The sequence below is a fragment of the Polypterus senegalus genome, chromosome 9, assembly GCF_016835505.1.
Source record: "Polypterus senegalus isolate Bchr_013 chromosome 9, ASM1683550v1, whole genome shotgun sequence".
Classification (NCBI taxonomy): domain Eukaryota; kingdom Metazoa; phylum Chordata; class Cladistia; order Polypteriformes; family Polypteridae; genus Polypterus; species Polypterus senegalus.
In genome coordinates, this window is record NC_053162.1 from 61,223,814 (window position 1) to 61,242,968 (window position 19,155).

Here is a 19,155-nt window from a genome sequence, read left to right on the forward strand (position 1 = left end):
TGTGTTGGAGTAACTTTTAGTTAAATCATTTTTTGTTCATTAGTAATTTACAATGACTGCGGTGGGCTGGCGCCCTGCCTGGGGTTTGTTTCCTGCCTTGTGCCCTGTGTTAACTGGGATTGGTTCCAGCAGACGGCCCCATGACCCTATAATTAGGATATAGCGGGTTGGATAATGGATAGATGGATAGTTTACAATGACTATAAGAAACAAGCTGACGAGTGTGGCACCACATCTCTTGAGGAAAATCAGTTTTCTTCTGATAGCACAGTTAAAGAACACAAATAATTTTAAAAGACCTACAAACTTTATGGCAAAATGTAACATGCAACTGAGCGTTTTGGGTTTGCATGTTTGCACCAACTAAATAAAAGAGCATACAGGGATTCCTTTGATTCGAGTTTGGTGTTTGGTGAATCTCATTGTCTTCTACATTACTGTTGCTGTCAGGAGTGTGCACTGCTGCTAATGTCAGGTATAGTTTAGAAAAGAACAGCATCTTTTGCTTCATTCTCTTTTTCCTTTCACTGCATCACTTTCCTCTCATTTTGAATGATCATCCATTTTACCTTCTTCTCTTTTGCAACACTGTAACCCATCAAATGTCTGATCTCATAAAAGTGTCCTACTAGACACCTACACTGATCATGCCCTACTCATGTGTAATTTTTTATTTCGGTTTGATTGGATAGGTTTATAATCATGAAGATCATAGTGGGTTAAGGATGGCTGCAGGACAGTAAGCTGCTGTGAGTTTCTGTTGGTGAAAACTTGGACTTTTCCTGTTATTAGGCATTTTTATTGCATCTGCTAAGGCACCTTTATGAGCAGGTCTCTAGGTTATCCTATCCTATTAGCATCATTACGCAGAAAGCTAGAGTCAGATTTTGGCCATAGTTTTGACCAATCCGAGAAGGACTTGAAGGGATACTAAATTTGTAAATACTGCTTTAAGTATAGCTTTGAAGCTTCTAAGCATGCAGTTTTATGTTTCAAATGTCATGGGTTCAATTACCATACCTGGAAACTGTCTGCTGCATGTTCTTAATATGTTAGTTTACTGAGCAGTGCTGTGTCAAATTCATCTTAAGTACAAGCAGAGTTTCCTAATGTAAGTGTGAGTTCTGTCACACTGTACTTGTGCCTAAGTTTCTAGTGAGGATCCCCACACTGATGAAATGTCACTGTATCATGCTTCAACTAGTGGCTTGTTCACAGTATGATTCCCATCACCCCCAAACTCAATAAACCCAATTCCCCTGAAGAGATTTGCTGTGTTATGCAAGATTTTTTTAAAATCACATTTTTAATTGTCCTCAATCCTGAACCCTTTCCCCTGGCAGTCAGATTCAAGTGTGGTTACAAATAGGAAATAAAAGTTTGGCCTTGTGGAGGATCTTTGGGGTGGAGTTAGGCCCATTTTATACTTCACGCTCAGAACACATACACACAGGTATCATGGCTGCCATGTGTTCCCAGTGTTCCTTTGACACATCCTCCAAGTACATCCTCAGAAATTTATGGGACATGTTCGCAAGTTGCAGTACCACCAAGAAGTCGGGTCACAGTGCGATTAAGTTGGAACATAATGTCAGAGTCTCCGTTCACTATCTACATGTGACAGAAAGCCGCTTACGGGATCGATGTGCATGCTTCGATGTTTAACAAATGGTTTGATGTGGTAAAGCAAAATGCCAACATACAAATGCATCTATGGTAATTTTATATTCAAGTGTTGCATATTCACCAACATAATGACTCAATACATTTTAAAAGTTTCATCCCCTGTTCTCTGCCATCTTTTTGTTTTTTGCACCTTCACAACAGCATCAGAATATACAGCAGTGTTTTTAAGCCACAGAGAAGAAAAATTAAGGACACAGTAAAAAGGTCTATTTTGTGATTAAAGTGGACATTGCGGCTTTAATATCGAAATGTCCACTTTAACCTCATAGTTTATCATTAAAGTAGACAGTCATAAAAGTCATCTTAAAACCGACCCAGTTGTTAATCATTATGTACTTGAGGGGCTTCCTCCTGAACTGACAGCAGCAATTCTTGATCAACTATAACGAGAAGACAAAAGTAATATGACAAGTGACATGAGGTAAAATGATTTATTAAACAAATAACCCCCAAAACATTTTTTCTGATCAGATCTTAAATCAATGCAGCTTTACATACAACATTTTAAATTATACACAAACTGCTGTGAAGGAGGATGGAGATTCAAACTAGCCAACTACTACAAGGTCATCTTCAAGAAAATCATAAAATGGCACCTCCAGATTGAGAGGTGCTGGGCCTTTCCTTATTCTACCAGATGAATCATAATGAGAGCCATGACAGGGACAGTAATAACCACCGAAATCTCCAGCATTAGCAATTGGTACACAACCAAGGTGAGTACACACACCAATCAAAATCATCCACTTAGGATTTTTCACCCTATCCAGGTCATGCTGGGGGTCTCTCAGCTCTGCCAGACTTACAGCAGCTTCCTGCTCGATTTCTTTTTGAGTCCTGTGACGTACAAACAGTGGTTTTCCTCTCCATTTGAAGGTCATATTTTTTCCTTCTGGAATATCAGAAAGCTTGACCTCTATTTTGGACAAAGCTAATACATCAGCTGAAGCACTCATAGTGGAAATGAACTGAGTGACTACTGTTTTAGCAGTATAGGCAGTAACTACAGAAAATGCTCCAGTGACCAGGTAAGAGAATGCTTTCCTGTTGTCACTGCTATCACGTGATGACTTCCTCACATCCTGGACATCAGATCTTCTGTAGTCAGAGAAATCTGGGACTGTGATGTCACTGTGTGCATATCGGACCTTGGAGAAACCTGCAAAGAAAACAAATGACATAATTAAAATGATTGTAAAACGCAAACCATTACACCCCACCACAAAAGTACAGACAACAATGGCTTCCAACTTATCAAAAGCAATTGTCAAGTTCCCTCTGCGAACCCTGCCATACCACAAGTGTATTTAGAGGTTGAGCATCTTCAAGTATGCTTAAAAAAAAAAAAAAGTTCCACAGCAATTAACAGTGGAGTTCATTTAGAGATAAACAGAATTACTTCAAGAGATGTTAGTTAAAGATAGATTACCTTTTTATATTATAATAGAAAATAAGAGACAGAAAACCCTATTGGATTTGATTATGGATGGTCACTTATCTCTCTGAAAAATTAGCACACCACCACTTATTAAGCAACAGGGGACTTCTGTTTCTGAACTTGCACCATAATTAGACAATTGTTTTAATGAGCGCAATTCCTGCAATCTCACACTAAATTTCAAGCGTTGGATTTATTTTTGTACTCTTGTTTTTTACTACATATAGTTCGTGGCACGAGCACATTAAAGCACTTACTGAGACCTATGTCAAATAGAGACCCTTCTCTATAACACATTGGTTCACACTACCCATTTAGCATTCATGAAATTTATAAAACAAAATTAATGGAGGACACAAGTGACAGTGTCTCCATGCCCAGGAACTATTCCTGCCTTGTGCCCGATAATTGCTTTGGTAGGCTACTGCTTCCCTATGACCCAGTTCACGATAAGCGGATTTAGAAAATGGATGGATGGGTGGAAGGTTGGATTAACAGATGACACTTGCAAAACAAAGTGCAAGATTAGTGGAGTTTTGCAATGATACACATTTAATGACAGCAAAAACTATAATATATGGATTGTGATCAGTGATAAACTTTATATCTGCAGATCCAAAGGAAATGGTTAAGGCAGAAGAGGTCTGCCACTATTCACAAATTTCACAGAAGCCTATAGCACTAAGATACTTGAAGTGTCCTCTTTGCAAATAAGATACTGCAATCATAAAATGAGCAAACCTTGCTGACATGATATCAATGAAGTACAAACTTCATCCATTTTATCAAACTGGATTAATCACTTCTATGAATCCCATTGAGAAATCTATTTCAACAGTGTATTTAATTTTAGGATTAAGTGCTTTGTTTTCTAATTGTTTAATTGATCTTTGGAAGGTTCACTTCCAACTCTTCAAGTCAATCAAATGACTTGTCAACTTGTCAGATAAAAATATTAATTTTTTATAATTAAACCAAACATGTACACACACACACACACACACACACACACACACACACACAGGCAGACAAGAAGCCATTTTTGGTGTGTTTAGGGTGTGTTGCAGGACAATAAAATATTTACTTGAGTCACAATCTGATGGAAATATACAAAATAACCAAGAAAATATTCAATACTGTGCAGCAATTCATGTCCTTTATGACGACTTTTAAAATGCTTTTCATCAGCAGGCATTAAGTGTAGGACATACATAAATATGCTTAAATATGGGAAAAGCTATGGTAAAAACAACTTTAGAAGAAAGAAAAGGTCATAAGGGACACCACTGACAATTCTCTAGATCCGGCCTATTAAAATTATGGCCTGCGGGCCGCATGTGGCATAGAAGCAAGCTCCGAGTAGCCCAGCCAGTGGTCCTGCCAGAAACGCAGAGAAAAACTGAGGAAAACACATTTTGCAAGCCTTCAGAAATTCCTACAGTAGTTGGGAACATGAATTCAACACGTAGAGTATCTTAGCAATATTATATTAAAATATATATTTAAAATGTATTCATATGAAGCACCGATTGCTTTGTGGGACTACATAACGTTTTTGTAGAATTTAGAACTCGTCATTAACCTATGGCTGATATTTTTCAATTTCAGAAATTTTGTGTTTTGTTATTTTAAACCATCAAGCACAAAATTATACAGTACAGCCCACTCATGCAGGTGGAACAATGGCAGTACTCTTGCTTTACAGTAAGGAAATCATGGGATCACGTTCCGGGTCCTCCCTGTGTAGAGTTTGCAAAGTGTTTTGAGTAGTGAGTTAAACACTATATAAACATTATCATACTTGACAATTTGTCAATTTCAAATTTTAACCATGGCTGTATTTTTTTTTCCCAACAAATAAAAAAAAACCAAAAAAAACAAACAACATGTAGAGCTAGGACTCGCTGCCTCTATACACCGTCACAGTACCTCAAACTTGATCAAAATGCAACATGTGTACCCGCCACCTTTTTGTTCACAAAAAAGGCACTCCTTATCACTGATGGGGAGATTTAAAATAAACCCATGTTCCCTTAGTTGGCAGTAGATGTTGTTTTCATGTTTGTTAGTTACGGTTATCACTCGTTAGAAGTTTGTGCCCCGATAGCTTTGATGGATCTTTTTTATCCTGTTAAATGCACTTTGAAATGTGCCTAGGTCAGATATGACAAAAATGAGGGGGGAAAAAAAAAAAAAAAGTATTGCTGCTACCTTATATTCTGTTTGGTTAATGTGTGTGCTTTGTTTTATTATGCACTTTGATGTGCCTGTGTCAGAAGTAACCAAATTTAAATGGGAAACAAGGAATAAACATTACTTCATTTGGGTTGGTTTAAAATGTGTCACTACCTACTGTGTTCTGGACGCTGAAAATGTCTGGTCCAGCTAAATTTCTTGATTTAAAGACGTGGCACAACTGAATTTGTATGTAGTTAGTTTTATTTACATTTGTCTCATAAGTTGCTCAAAGTCTACAGAGGACATTAAACTGAGAGGAATAGACCACACTGTAAACTTGTAAATGGAAGTTAAGGATCAATTAGATTTTGGTCTCCACATGTAGTTAATCAATAAACAAGGCCAAGTAGAAAGGCCACATATTAACTGGAACACTGCAGGAGTTGGATGTTAGACAGGAGGTATTGTATTTGGTCCCAAACAATGGGCACAGTGTTAAGCAAATGCCATTTAAATACAGTACCCGGAGGCATCAATAGAATATATTCTGATATACTGTGATTATGTACAGATTAATTTTTGTTATTGAGAATTTAAAACAATTGGCAAAGTGTCAATGTGTGCATCCTTTCTTGCTTCACAAGATAAACTAAATATGCCCTAGTACCACCAAAACCCTAACAAGTAAGCTTCAATAAAACTGACTTAGGAAGGAATTAAAACAATGAAGCTTAATACAAATGGATGGTCTCAGACAGGGGAAGTAAAAACAATGCATACAATTGTAGACTGTTGGGGAGGAACATATGGAGCAGCTCATTTTGTCATTGTTGTAGACTAGCCTCAGGTACAGAGATAAGTCACTTTGCACTCACTCACAGAAACACTGAACTGGATACGTAGGTTAGAAAATGGATGGGTGGCTACAGTATAAGAACAGGATTACTGTAGGTACCAGCAGATGAGCCGACCCTTTCATTTCTAACCAAAATAAAATGAAAAATGTGTCACCTCCAGAAGGCTGAATGTGAAAATTTAAAAGTAAAACTGGTTCTGAAACACGGATTTTTAAATGTAACAACTAACATACCACTATGCTTATTTGACTGAAATGAAAATGGTTGCATCACTATTTAAAAAAAAAAAACATTACTATGGAAGCTTATTAAGAAACATGCATTATTATCATACAAGTATTTTGTATTGCCTTTTTAAGATGTTGCCTGCTGCTCTCCATGTAACAAAGCAGTTCACCACTTACATAGCATGCAATCAAGCGATTTTTTTAAAAAAGTTTTCAGGAGTACATTTAATTCTGCATCTGCTGAGGGATAAATCTAATCCACTTGGTTTTAGTTCACAGGGAGGCAGTGATTATCATAGCAGCAGAGTGCAAAGCAAAAAGCAAACCTGGTATGCCACTCTTTTGCTGGACAGAATTACACAGTGAAGCAGAAAAGAGTGTACAGAGTACAATCCAGTAAAACAAACCTATAAATAAAGCATCAGTCTAGTTTTAACATTAGAATCCCTTAAGTTTACAATTCTGTTTTACTTTATTCCTGACCCCTTAAATTTTCCTGACATAACGCCAAGAGACTGCACTAGCCTTGGCGTTACATCAGGAAAATTTAAGGGGGGGTCAGGGATAACGAAAAAACGTAAACTTCAGGGATTCTAGTGTTAATCCTGCTATTTGCTATAGGTACTTTCAAATCATAATCTGGTGGTACAGCAGAGCTAATGCTCATGCTGCAAGTCTTGGGGGGCTCGTATATTGGAATGGAGAAAGCCAGGTAATGTAAAATTTACTTCACTACAGATGGACTAAACATGTTCATAAAATAAAAGAAAATGATTACATTTTGCTGTGTTTTTGGCAAGTTTCATGAAGGTTCCTATACAGACTTAGAATTCAGAAGTTTAAAAAATAAAAAAAATCATGGAGCAAGACAAGATAGGAAGGTGACAGCGGGAGCTGGTTAAATAAATGAGGACTCCCAGCAGGAGTAAGAGCTGCGGTATGAGCAGCAGGCATGAACCTAATAGAGAAGAGAGGAGGCTGCCTGGAGAGGAATGAGAGAGAAGGTGGTGGTAATCTTTAAGCGGGAACATGGCAGCATGATTGAATGTCGTTTCACTAAGAAGAGTTGGCAAATGGAAGAGAAACAGAACTGAGGGTGAAGCGGTGAGAGAGAAGATGGGGAAAGAGCCTATTTTATAAACTGTGTAATAATGGCCCTTCTAATGGGAACTAGCAGCACCTAATGAAGTTCGGTGAAGTGTTTCCCCAAGGCCAGAAGAGTGGGAAAGACTGTACAAGGTTCAATATTCTGTTGCTTTAGAATCAGTTCTGTCTCAAATCAGTCTTGCTTCTTTCCTGTTTTGAACCTACAAACCCTTAAGATGTGTTCTTCTTTAAATGCATTTTCTTTCTCATGTGTTTTCCTTTCCTTTAACTGTGAAGAAGTCACTAAAATACTCGGGGACTGGGCAGTCAGAAATAACACCACTATATTAATATCATATTCAAAAGGAAATGCGGCCATTTGATTGTAAAATCAAATTTTTTTTAACCTTGCTCTAATTTTGGCAGGGTTACTCCAGAAATGCTATGCTGCAATACTTTTGTATTTTGCATGTGTTTTCCAAGTCACTTCCACGATCACTTAATTTTAAATTGTTAGTTTGGGCAGATTTTTTCTACCACACTACTCTGCTTTTTGGTCAGCAGGTCTACTAACACCACATTTTAAAGCATCCTGCAACATCCAAGAAGCATTGTGTTGCACTCTTGAAACTGAGATCCCAGATTTGCTGTAGTAAAACCATTGAGCATTCATCATAGCAAACACAGCTGGTTTCCTATCTTTTTAAAACAAAATGTGGAAATAAATGGCATATTTCTGGTTTTCCTTTATTAAAATTAAGTATTTTTGTGGTAATTTTAAACTATCTCAACCAACACGTTTCTTTTGTAGGCTGCTGGTTTGACAATTCCTAAAACAAAAGTGAAAAAATAGATAAGATAGATAGATACTTTATTAATCCCAAGGGGAAATTCACAATAATAAAATAAAATAAATAAATTAAATAATAAAATAAAAAAGGGAGTTTAACCCTGTTCTGCAAACCTACTGCTCCACACAGAAATCTACCTTCTAAAACCTTTAACGAAAAATACCTGTTATAACCTATGCTTCTTGTGATTTGCTTTGAAAAAGTTTTACTGTGTATTTGGTAGAAGTTCATTTGCCATTAATGAAAATGTATGCAGATAAAAATAATGACGAGAGAATACTTTTAATAACTTAGACAAACCAAACCATAACTTTTATAAAATATGCAGTACAGGCCAAAAGTTTGGACACACCTCCTCATTCAATGTGTTTTCTTTATTTTCATGACCATTTACATTGGTAGATTCTCACTGAAGGCATCAAAACTATGAATGAACACATATGGAGTTATGTACTTAACAAAAAAAGGTGAAATAACTGAAAACATGTTTTATATTCTAGTTTCTTCAAAACAGCCACCCTTTGCTCTGATTACCTGTTGAAGCTCATCGAGAGAATGCCAAGAGTGTGCAAAGCAGTAGTCACCTGAAATGGTTTTATTTTATAAACACATTGAATGAGGAGGTGTGTCCAAACTTTTGGCCTGTACTGTAGATTTAAACTGATTTCACATCTTTAGCACCTCTGGAAAGGCACACGGTGGTGCAGAGGGCTGGAGGAGGATGGCAGGATTTGGAGGACTAAAGTAACAAGTGTGTTTAACTTGTTTAATCCTGAGCAATTTAGGAGTTTAATATATGCACAAGTGTGCAGGTTCCTCTTTTCTGAAGTTACCACACACACAAAAATCCTTTTTTTTTTTTTTGGAACAGCACCAGTACACGAATCCCATGTGCTACAAGCTATGATGCACGGTGAGCAAAAAAGCAAAATAAAGCATACAAGGGTACATTAAATACAAATTTACACATAGAAACGCAACTTTTAACCCATATTTGAATATTCAATTTTGGAATAAATTTACTACCCATATGCCATTCCTCAAGCAGATGTCTATTTTTGCAAGTATTCTTGAGGCCTTTCATGTTATCTCCACAATTGACTAGTCAGCATCAACTTTTTGTAATCTCTCTTTACACAATATGATGATCATTTTCTTAAAATTTCCTGTAATTTGAAATGAATATTCCACCAAAAATTATCTATTTTTTTAATATATTACATACTTCAGAGTTTGTAATGGTGGCCGATAAAAACATGTTTAATTCACAGTTTGGGCTGGTTCCATGCAGATTTATCTTGGTATGTATGTCAACAAGAGTAATTTTCATGTTTAACACAGTTTGTAGTGTGACCCAGAGATAAAGACTTGCAGCAAAGACTCACAATCTGTTTTCTTTGCTTTGAATCAAGGGATGTTTAGTTACTTTGTTTCAATTTCCAATGAGTTGGGCTGCATTTTACAGTGCAAATTTTCCAGCAACCTAAACATCAAATATCCTGTGGGATAACTGTAGGCTTGTTTCATTGGACAGAAATATTTTTTTCCCAGAAAATATCATTGAGGGACATTTGTGTTGGCACACTACTGTATTTTCCATAATTACTTGGTTTATTTACCTAACATAACTATGAGCAAAATGCATATTATTGAATATCTGGAAAAAAACTTTGAAAGTAGGTGATCGATTTCCTGTCTCACAGCGCACTGCTCATTTCTCATTTGCTCCGTATGTATTTTGAACATGTCAATTTACACCTTTTATTTCAATTGCTGTATAATCACATGCACAAGGGGCATACATGAGATGAATTAGGTGCTAGGCTTGATCCGATTAACTGTTATGTTTTTTGTGAACTGTGTTACATTTGTACAGGTTTATTTTTACCTCTTTATTATTTTAATGCTCCATGTTAACACATTACTCATTATGTTGTGAATGAGATTCCCTAATTACTGACAGCAGACACTTACCATGACTACCACAGAACACACAATTTCACTTTTTCACCTGTAGTTAGATCAATTATACCTCATGCAAAGCACACCAGGTTTTTATATATATATATATATATATATATATATATATATATATATATATATATATATATATATATATATATATATATATATATATATATATATATATATATATATAAAAAAGGTGTGAAAATGCCTTTAGACCAATTCATGAGCAGGTGGGCAATGTTGCCAAATGCATTCTGCATGTTCAGGAAGACGGTTAAGAACATGCAAAAACACTAAAATGCCATTGAAACATGGAAACCATGTTTTATGTTTATATTCGGACTGAAGTATTGCACAATATAAATAAAATATACTCATGGCAATGCCATAGGAAGAAACTAAACATTTTCATGCTTTGCTTGTAATATATGAAATAGAAAAATAAAGATAAAAATACATATAACCATTAATCTTTAGCAGTGCATGAAATAGAAACAAATAAGTGCTGGTACTCTATTTTTTTGTTGGTTTCTCAATTGCAACTTTTATATGAAAACTTATTTAAGCGCTCGAGTGCCCCTCAGACTTTCAATTACTATGATAAATTTACATTAATTCATACAGCATGGGGGTTGGCAGTCTGCTTCAAGGTCAAAGGCGGAAATGCCAGTTTGGAACGGTGCAATACAGAATAAAGCTGGTACGCTGTACCAGTGTGTAATAACCCATTACTTCAGTAAAATGACTCATAATCAGTGTCCTCGGTTCAGAAATCGCATCATTGCACTCAGCTGCTGGTTCCAAGTTTGTGCACTGAAAGCTACTGGCAGCTTCTTTTATGCTGTTATTACATCATGTTGTGGAGCTATCTCCGCAGGTGTTCCCCAGCTCCAATATGAGCTCTCTCACAGTATGTATTATATAAAGCATCTGCTCTACTGTGAAGACTACGTAGCAATTAGACATTCTTGACAAATACCGTATAGCCACTGATTAAGTATTTTATACTCTTTAGCGACTGCTGGATTAAGTTTGGTTATTAGAAAAAGTTTTCATATGTTCAAAACAAATAATGTTAAAAATCTGAGCTCTGACCTTGATAAGCCAAACAATTTTGGGGTCTGTTTTGGAGGCTAAAATTCTTGGCTTATCCAAGAGTATATACAGTAATCCTGCCATCACTTCAAATCCCCCAATTAAAGTAGTACAATTGAAAATAACTACAAAACACAACTGATTGTTCACATCATTGCATTCTTAAAGCATGCACTCATCTACTGTAGTATTTGGTATTTTACTCCAACCACTATGCTGCGTAAGCGTTTTACCAAAGTTTAGAAAATACTTGGGTCTTAGAGCTTCATTTTAGATTAGTGCGAATTTATTCATCACACAACAATCAACTCTGGCGACTGTAAGGGGGGCAAAAAAAAAAAAAATCAGAAAAGAAAAACCACACATTCTGGATCAATTTGCTCTATTAGTTGTAACTTTCTTACAACACTCATTTCAATCAAGATAAGAAGAAAACAATACATTGCATTTATCTTACATAAACTTCTGTAGCATCATTTCCAATATATTGAAGTATTACGAGGCTGGGCCCAAAAAACTCTCTTAGTGATTAGTCTGCAACGTTATGCCCAGCCTTTTAAACCTTGTGTACCTGGTGCAACACTTCACTAGAATATTCCTAGGGCCCTATGATTTCTGCGATGCAGAAAACATGGATGGAACAACAGAATTAACACTTTAAAAAGGGATTTCAGATTTAAAAATGGAAATGTGCGTAATTTAGAGACTTAAGGAGTGACTGTTACAAAACATCCCAATAAATTAAACGATAGAATAATCTGTAGTTCTATCAATCAGATACTATTTTCTAGTTTTGATGTTTTTGAAGCAAATGCAGTTCTTTGTAGAAAGCAGTCATGCTTCTATCCATTTGTGCACGTGTTTCCTGTGTTTTCTCATTAAAGACATGCAAATTAGCCAGCTGCTCGAGACAGAAATATTGAAGCGAGCAGTATCAGATATGCATAGAAAAAACGAAGAAACATGAGCTTAACTGCAAAATTGAGGGCACAACAATATCCTGGTGACATTTACGAATCTGAAAAACTTTTCTGCAAGTTTTGCCTGCACACAATAGACTGGACACGAAAAGATACTTGCAATGACCATATCAAATCTAAAACTCATCTCAAAAACAAGGAGAAATTAAGATCAAAAATTTTTTCGCCCTTCAGGTAACAACAGAGGAAACAACAAAACTGTTAGATGCAAGACGCCACTTTGTGTCCACGCGAGTCAAACATTTGCCATTTTTTCGAGCAGTATACAGTGGTGTGAAAAACTATTTGCCCCCTTCCTGATTTCTTATTCTTTTGCATGTTTGTCACACAAAATGTTTCTGATCATCAAACACATTTAACCTTTAGTCAAATATAACACAAGTAAACACAAAATGCAGTTTTTAAAGGATGGCTTTTATTATTTAGGGGAAAAAAAAAATCCAAACCTACATGGCCCTGTGTGAAAAAGTAATTGCCCCTTGAACCTAACTGGTTGGGCCACCCTTAGCAGCAATAACTGCAATCAAGCATTTGCGATAACTTGCAATGAGTCTTTTACAGCGCTCTGGAGGAATTTTGGCCCACTCATCTTTACAGAATTGTTGTAATTCAGCTTTATTTGAGGGTTTTCTCGCATGAACCACCTTTTCAAGGTCATGCCATAGCATCTCAATTGGATTCTGGTCAGGACTTTGACTAGGCCACTCCAAAGTCTTCATTTTGTTTTTCTTCAGCCATTCAGAGGTGGATTTGCTGGTGTGTTTTGGGTCATTGTCCTGTTGCAGCACCCAAGATCGCTTCAGCTTGAGTTGACGAACAGATGGCCGGACATTCTCCTTCAGGATTTTTGGTAGACAGTAGAATTCATGGTTCCATCTATCACAGCAAGCCTTCCAGGTCCTGAAGCAGAAAAACAACCCCAGACCATCAAACTACCACCACCATATTTTACTGTTGGTATGATGTTCTTTTTCTGAAATGCTGTGTTCCTTTTACGCCAGATGTAACGGGACATTTGCCTTCTAAAAAGTTCAACTTTTGTCTCATCAGTCCACAAGATATTTTCCCAAAAGTCTTGGCAATCATTTAGATGTTTCTTAGCAAAATTGAGACGAGCCCTAATGTTTTTTGCTTAACAGTGGTTTGCGTCTTGGAAATCTGCCATGCAGGCCGTTTTTGCCCAGTCTCTTTCTTATGGTGGAGTCGTGAACACTGACCTTAATTGAGGCATGTGAGGCCTGCAGTTCTTTAGACGTTGTCCTGGGGTCTTTTGTGACCTCTCGGATGAGTCGTCTCTGCGCTTTTGGGGTAATTTTGGTCGGCTGGCCACTCCTGGGAAGGTTCAACACTGTTCCATGTTTTTGCCATTTGTGGATAATGGCTCTCACTGTGGTTCGCTAGAGTCCCAAAGCTTTAGAAATGGCTTTATAACCTTTACCAGACTGATAGATCTCAATTACTTCTGTTCTCATTTGTTCCTGAATTTCTTTGGATCTTGGCATGATGTCTAGCTTTTGAGGTGCTTTTGGTCTACTTCTCTGTGTCAGGCAGCTCCTATTTAAGTGATTTCTTGATTGAAACAGGTGTGGCAGTAATCAGGCCTGGGGGTGGCTACGGAAATTGAACTCAGGTGTGATACACCACAGTTAGGTTATTTTTAACAAGGGGGCAATTACTTTTTCACACAGGGCAATGTAGGTTGGATTTTTTTTCTCCCTAAATAATAAAAACCATCATTTAAAAACTGCATTTTGTGTTTACTTGTGTTATATTTGACTAATGGTTAAATGTGTTTGATGATCAGAAACATTTTGTGTGACAAACATGCAAAAGAATAAGAAATCAGGAAGGGGGCAAATAGTTTTTCACACCACTGTATGTGTACTTTCTTTATTAAGCATTGTAAACAATGAGGCATGTTGCCAGAAAATGAGCAGTCTTCGTCAAACTCATTTGCCCAGCGTCTTTGAGCAACATATTGACGCTGTTCTTGGAAAGATTCGTGGCAATAAAATATATGTTGTAGTTGATGAAACCACTGAGAGCTGAAATCACATAGTACTCATCATAGTGATAGGTGAGTAAACATTTTGCTGTATGGTAATTCTTTTATGTGGGCAGTTCTATTGTACATGAATGTATTTACTGTGAATCATTTAACCAATTAAATTATACAGGCATTTAACCAGTATTAACAGTCTTTCCTATGAATATCACTGGTTGTTAATGGGTTCCCCATAAAAAATTAAAGAATTAAAGATGTTTCGGGATTTAATAAATATTTTGCCTCCACATTTGATTCTTATTACTTACTCTGCTTTTCTCACCAAACTTCATAAAAGACAACAGAACTCATGTATTTAGATCACTGCTTATAAGCCTAGCTACTAGCACATTGAACTTCTCTGACAAGTTTTTCCCTTTACTCCGTTTTATAGCTGGATCAAGGGAACACGGATGTTTATGCTTGGATTAAGAGCCGAGGCAAGGAGTGCTCATCTTCTTCTTTCAGCTGCTCCAGTTTGGGGTCGCCACAGTGGATCATCTTCTTCCATATCTTTCTGTCCTCTGCATCTTGTTCTGTTACACCCATCACCTGCATGTCCTCTCTTACCACATCCATAAACGTTCACTTAGGCCTTCCTCTTTTTCTCTTCCCTGGCAGCTCTATCCTTAGCATCCTTCTCCCAATATACCCAGCTTCTCTCCTCTGCACATGTCCAAATCAATGCAATCTCGCCTCTCTGACTGTCTCCCAACCGTCCAACTTGCTGACCCTCTAATGTACTCATTTCTAATCCTGTCCATCCTCATAACACCCCATGCAAATTTTAGCATCTTTAACTCTGCCACCTCCAGCTCAGTCTCCTGCTTTCTGGTCAGTGCCACGGTCTCCAACCCATGTAACATAGCTGGTCTCACTACCATCCTGTAGACCTTCCCTTTCACTATTGCTGATACCCGTCTGTCACAAATTACTCCCAACACTCTTCTCCACCCATTCCACCCTGCCTGCACTCCCTTTCACCTCTCTTCCACAATCTCCATTACTCTGTACTGTTGATCCCAAGTATTTAAACTCATCCACCTTCGCCAGCTCTACTCCCTGCATCCTTACCATTCCACTGTCCTCCCTCTCATTTACACACATGTATTCTGTCTTGTTCCTACTGATCTTCATTCCTCTCCTCTCTAGAGCATATCTCCACCTCTCCAGGGTCTCCTCAACCTGCTCCCTACAGTTCACAATGTCATCAACAAACATCATAGTCCACGGGGACTCCTGTCTAATCTTTTCTGTCAACCTGTCCATAACCAATGCAAATAAGAAAGGGTTCAGAGCCAATCCCTGATGTAATCCCACCTCCAACTTGAATGCATCTGTCAGTCCTACCGCAGACCTCACCACTGTCACACTTCTCTCGTATATATCCTGTACAACTGTTACATCTCTGCCATTCCCAACTTCCTAATACAATACCACAGCTCCTCTCGAGGCACCCTGTCATATGCTTTCTACAGGTCCACACAGACGCAATGCAACTCCTTCTGGCCTTCTCTAAACTTCTCCATCAACATCCTCAGAGCAAACATTGCATCTGTGGTGCCCTTTCTTGGCATGAAACCATACTGCTGCTCACTAATCATCACCTCACTTCCTAACCCTAGCTTCCACTACTCTTTCCCATAACTTCATGCTGTGTCTCATCAATTTTATTCCCCTGTAGTTACTGCAGTCCTGCACATCCAACTTGTTCTTAAATAATCGGCACCAGTACACTTCTCCACTCCTCAGGTATCCCCTCACTTTCCAAGATTCCATTAAACAATCTGGTTAAAAACGCCACTGCCATCTCTCCTAAACACCTCCATGCTTCCATAGGTATTTCAACTGGACCAATGGCCTTTCCATTTTTTACCCTCTTCATAGCTGTCCTTACTTCCTCCTTGCTAATCCGTTGCACTTCCTGATTCAATATCTCCACATCATCCAACCTCTTCTCCCTCTCGTTCTCTTCATTCATCAGCCTCTCAAAGTACTCTTTCCATCTGCTCAGCACACTCTCCTCGCTTGTGAGTACATTTCCATATTTATCCTTTATCACCCTAACCTGCTGCACATCTTTCCCAGTTTGGTCCCTCTACCAATCTGCACTCTCCAAATCAGATGGGGCCACCCATCGAAGTGATTTTGTGATTTTAAACTCTGTCACTCATTTTCACATGTTGGTGCTACTAACAGGACAGATAAGTTTTGACTTGTGCAATATCTTGAAAGAATGTTTGATAGTAATAACACAGCTGCTTAACTAACAAGGAATGAACTGAATAATGCAGTGTGTCAGCAAACTTTATAACCAAATTCACAATACCTACAATATTATTTTAGGTCCCAATAGCCTACAGAGTTAATAAAAATAGCATATGAAGAATTATAATTATAAAGTAATAAACTCTTTGCAATCCAAATCCATCAAAATGCTTCAAGCTTCTTGCATCATAAAATTCTTGTGCATGCACAACACGGACTATAAAATAAGAAGTGGTATAACACCTGCAAAAACAGTGTATATGTATGACACAAACATGGCAGGGGGTACACTACTCTTTTGAGATAGGTCCTTTTGAGTGCTTGGAATACTTAAGTTTCAATGCTGTGAAGGGGTGCAAATTCACGTAATATTTGTCAAAACATGTCTGAAAACTACAGTTTTCACATGTATCTTTTAAGTAACATGCACACGTTGTAACAATTCATATTTTTGGACCTACAATGAGCAAAAGAAAACAAGTATGACAAGACACCACTCTATCTCATTAAAAAATGATAAAGTAATATTCCTCACTTTGAACTGCCTGTTTGTTACTATACAAGTAGCTTTCAGAATTTTTTAATGTAGATTTAGATATATCCGAATATTTTATATGAACACTCAGTGATGAATTATTTGCTAATTTGATGGCTCTATCCAGGTTATCAAAACACTTTTAGGATATAATTAACAAGATATGCTTACAACTAAAGTATTGCTCTTTATTTACGATCCCAAACATATGATTCAGATGTTTATAAATCAACAACCACATAACTATTCCATATTTCAATTCATACACAATTTATATGAATATAGTACTGAAAGCGGACTTAAGTACAACTAGCAATAAATATTAAATTGGAATTTTATTTGTCTGGGAAAAACATAATTAAAAAGAAACAGCTAAAAAAATAATCATACCAGACACAGAAGTCTTGTGACATGTACATGTATGGAAGTAGTATGTGCCCTTGGGAAAGAAAGTACACACCTTCTTAGCTAAACAGAAAGAAACTCATTGCAAAATGCAAGCTTTGCATGTAGAAGAAACATGGTTTAAGCCACTTGAAACTTGCAAAGTAATAATAAAATGAAAATTGTATACAATATTAGAATTAAAATTGATAAAAAAAAAGTATTTAAATTTACCCATGGATAGGCACATCACAATATGCTGGAGAGTAAACAAGATAAAATTAATACCAAAGCCCTGATTTTGGATTAGATTAATGTACAGTACTAGCTAATAGTACATTACATTAGTAGTGATGTACTATCTACAGATTGTATACTCTGAATAAAATCCATCCACACATTATATTTATGATGTCATGGAAAACAGATAACATCATATAAAGATGAACACTTTACCTGTAGCCCTGAATATGAAGGTTTTAAAAAGGTCAAAGACATATTTAAAAGCTCAAGTCACCTATGTCTACATCTGTGGACTCTTTAACCTTCTATTTCGCTACAGGTAACCTTTTGAGAGAAAACACTGCACCGAAACACCCAAGATGTAAATAACAGGACTCAACAAATAAGATAGCCCATTTTATTATTAGGAAAATCATCAGGTAAAAGAATTTGTTCTAGGCATACTTAAAATTATGTTTAGTACAGAATAATAAAACATACCCAATTGTTAACAGCACAAATATATATATATATATATATATTTATATATATATATATATATATATATATAATATAGTTCTGCTCCTATTATGAAACCTGAATAAGAAAACAAATTTGAAATTATCAAAATGGGCCAAAATATCAATAGAGCACAGGTCCATAACTAACCAGAAAAACAAAACTCTGTGCCAATCAGTGGGCCGGTCTGAAGGAATATTGCGTTGTAGCTCTACCACAGAGGCCAAAGTTATAATAAATCCTTCTCGAATTCCATTAGAGAACTATATTTCACAGTGGACGCATATTTGATGTTGCTTTAAGGTCTTGCGATTCTTTTACCAATGAATAACTGTCAATTCTGGTTGACTACTTACCATTCAGGCTAGTGGCGACAACAGGCCCAGTCTTCGCGCACTGCCCGTTCAAGGACTCACGGCAGAGGAACGGTTTCTTTACATCCAATAACACCTTTTCGGCTTGAACGGCAACTCCAGGAGCCAAAGGCTTCAGTGGTCCAGCAACAGCGAAAGCGGTGCTTTGTAAGTAAGGTGCGAAAACCCCCGAACGAGCAGCCAACGAAAGCATGGCGACAGGGCTTAAGAGCGGCCACTACGGTCACAGCGACCTTTATCGAGCAGGAAAACTGAAAAGGACGCTCGGCGACAATACGTGCCGCGTCATTTAGACGTCCACGTCCATTAGCACGTTAAAGGGAGGAGCCAGCAGAGAAACCCAGGAACTGATTTCGCGAAAATGAAATTGGAAGGATAGGCGACTATGTGAAGTGAGTATTTAGTAATAATAGTTATATTAGAATAACAAGCTTCTTTCGGTT

General features: G+C 37.2%; 1 protein-coding gene across 1 annotated transcript; it reads right to left on the reverse strand.

The window, feature by feature from the left end:
* Positions 1–2,103: 2,103 nt before the first annotated feature.
* LOC120535359 (cytochrome b-c1 complex subunit Rieske, mitochondrial) lies at positions 2,104–18,981 on the reverse strand. The gene is made up of 2 exons (XM_039763146.1): positions 18,695–18,981; positions 2,104–2,845 (listed from the first exon to the last, which is right to left on the reverse strand). The coding sequence occupies exons 1-2, from the start codon at positions 18,903–18,905 to the stop codon at positions 2,235–2,237; spliced, it is 822 nt and encodes a 273-aa protein (XP_039619080.1). The 5' UTR covers positions 18,906–18,981; the 3' UTR covers positions 2,104–2,234.
* Between the last annotated feature and the right edge of the window lie 174 nt (positions 18,982–19,155).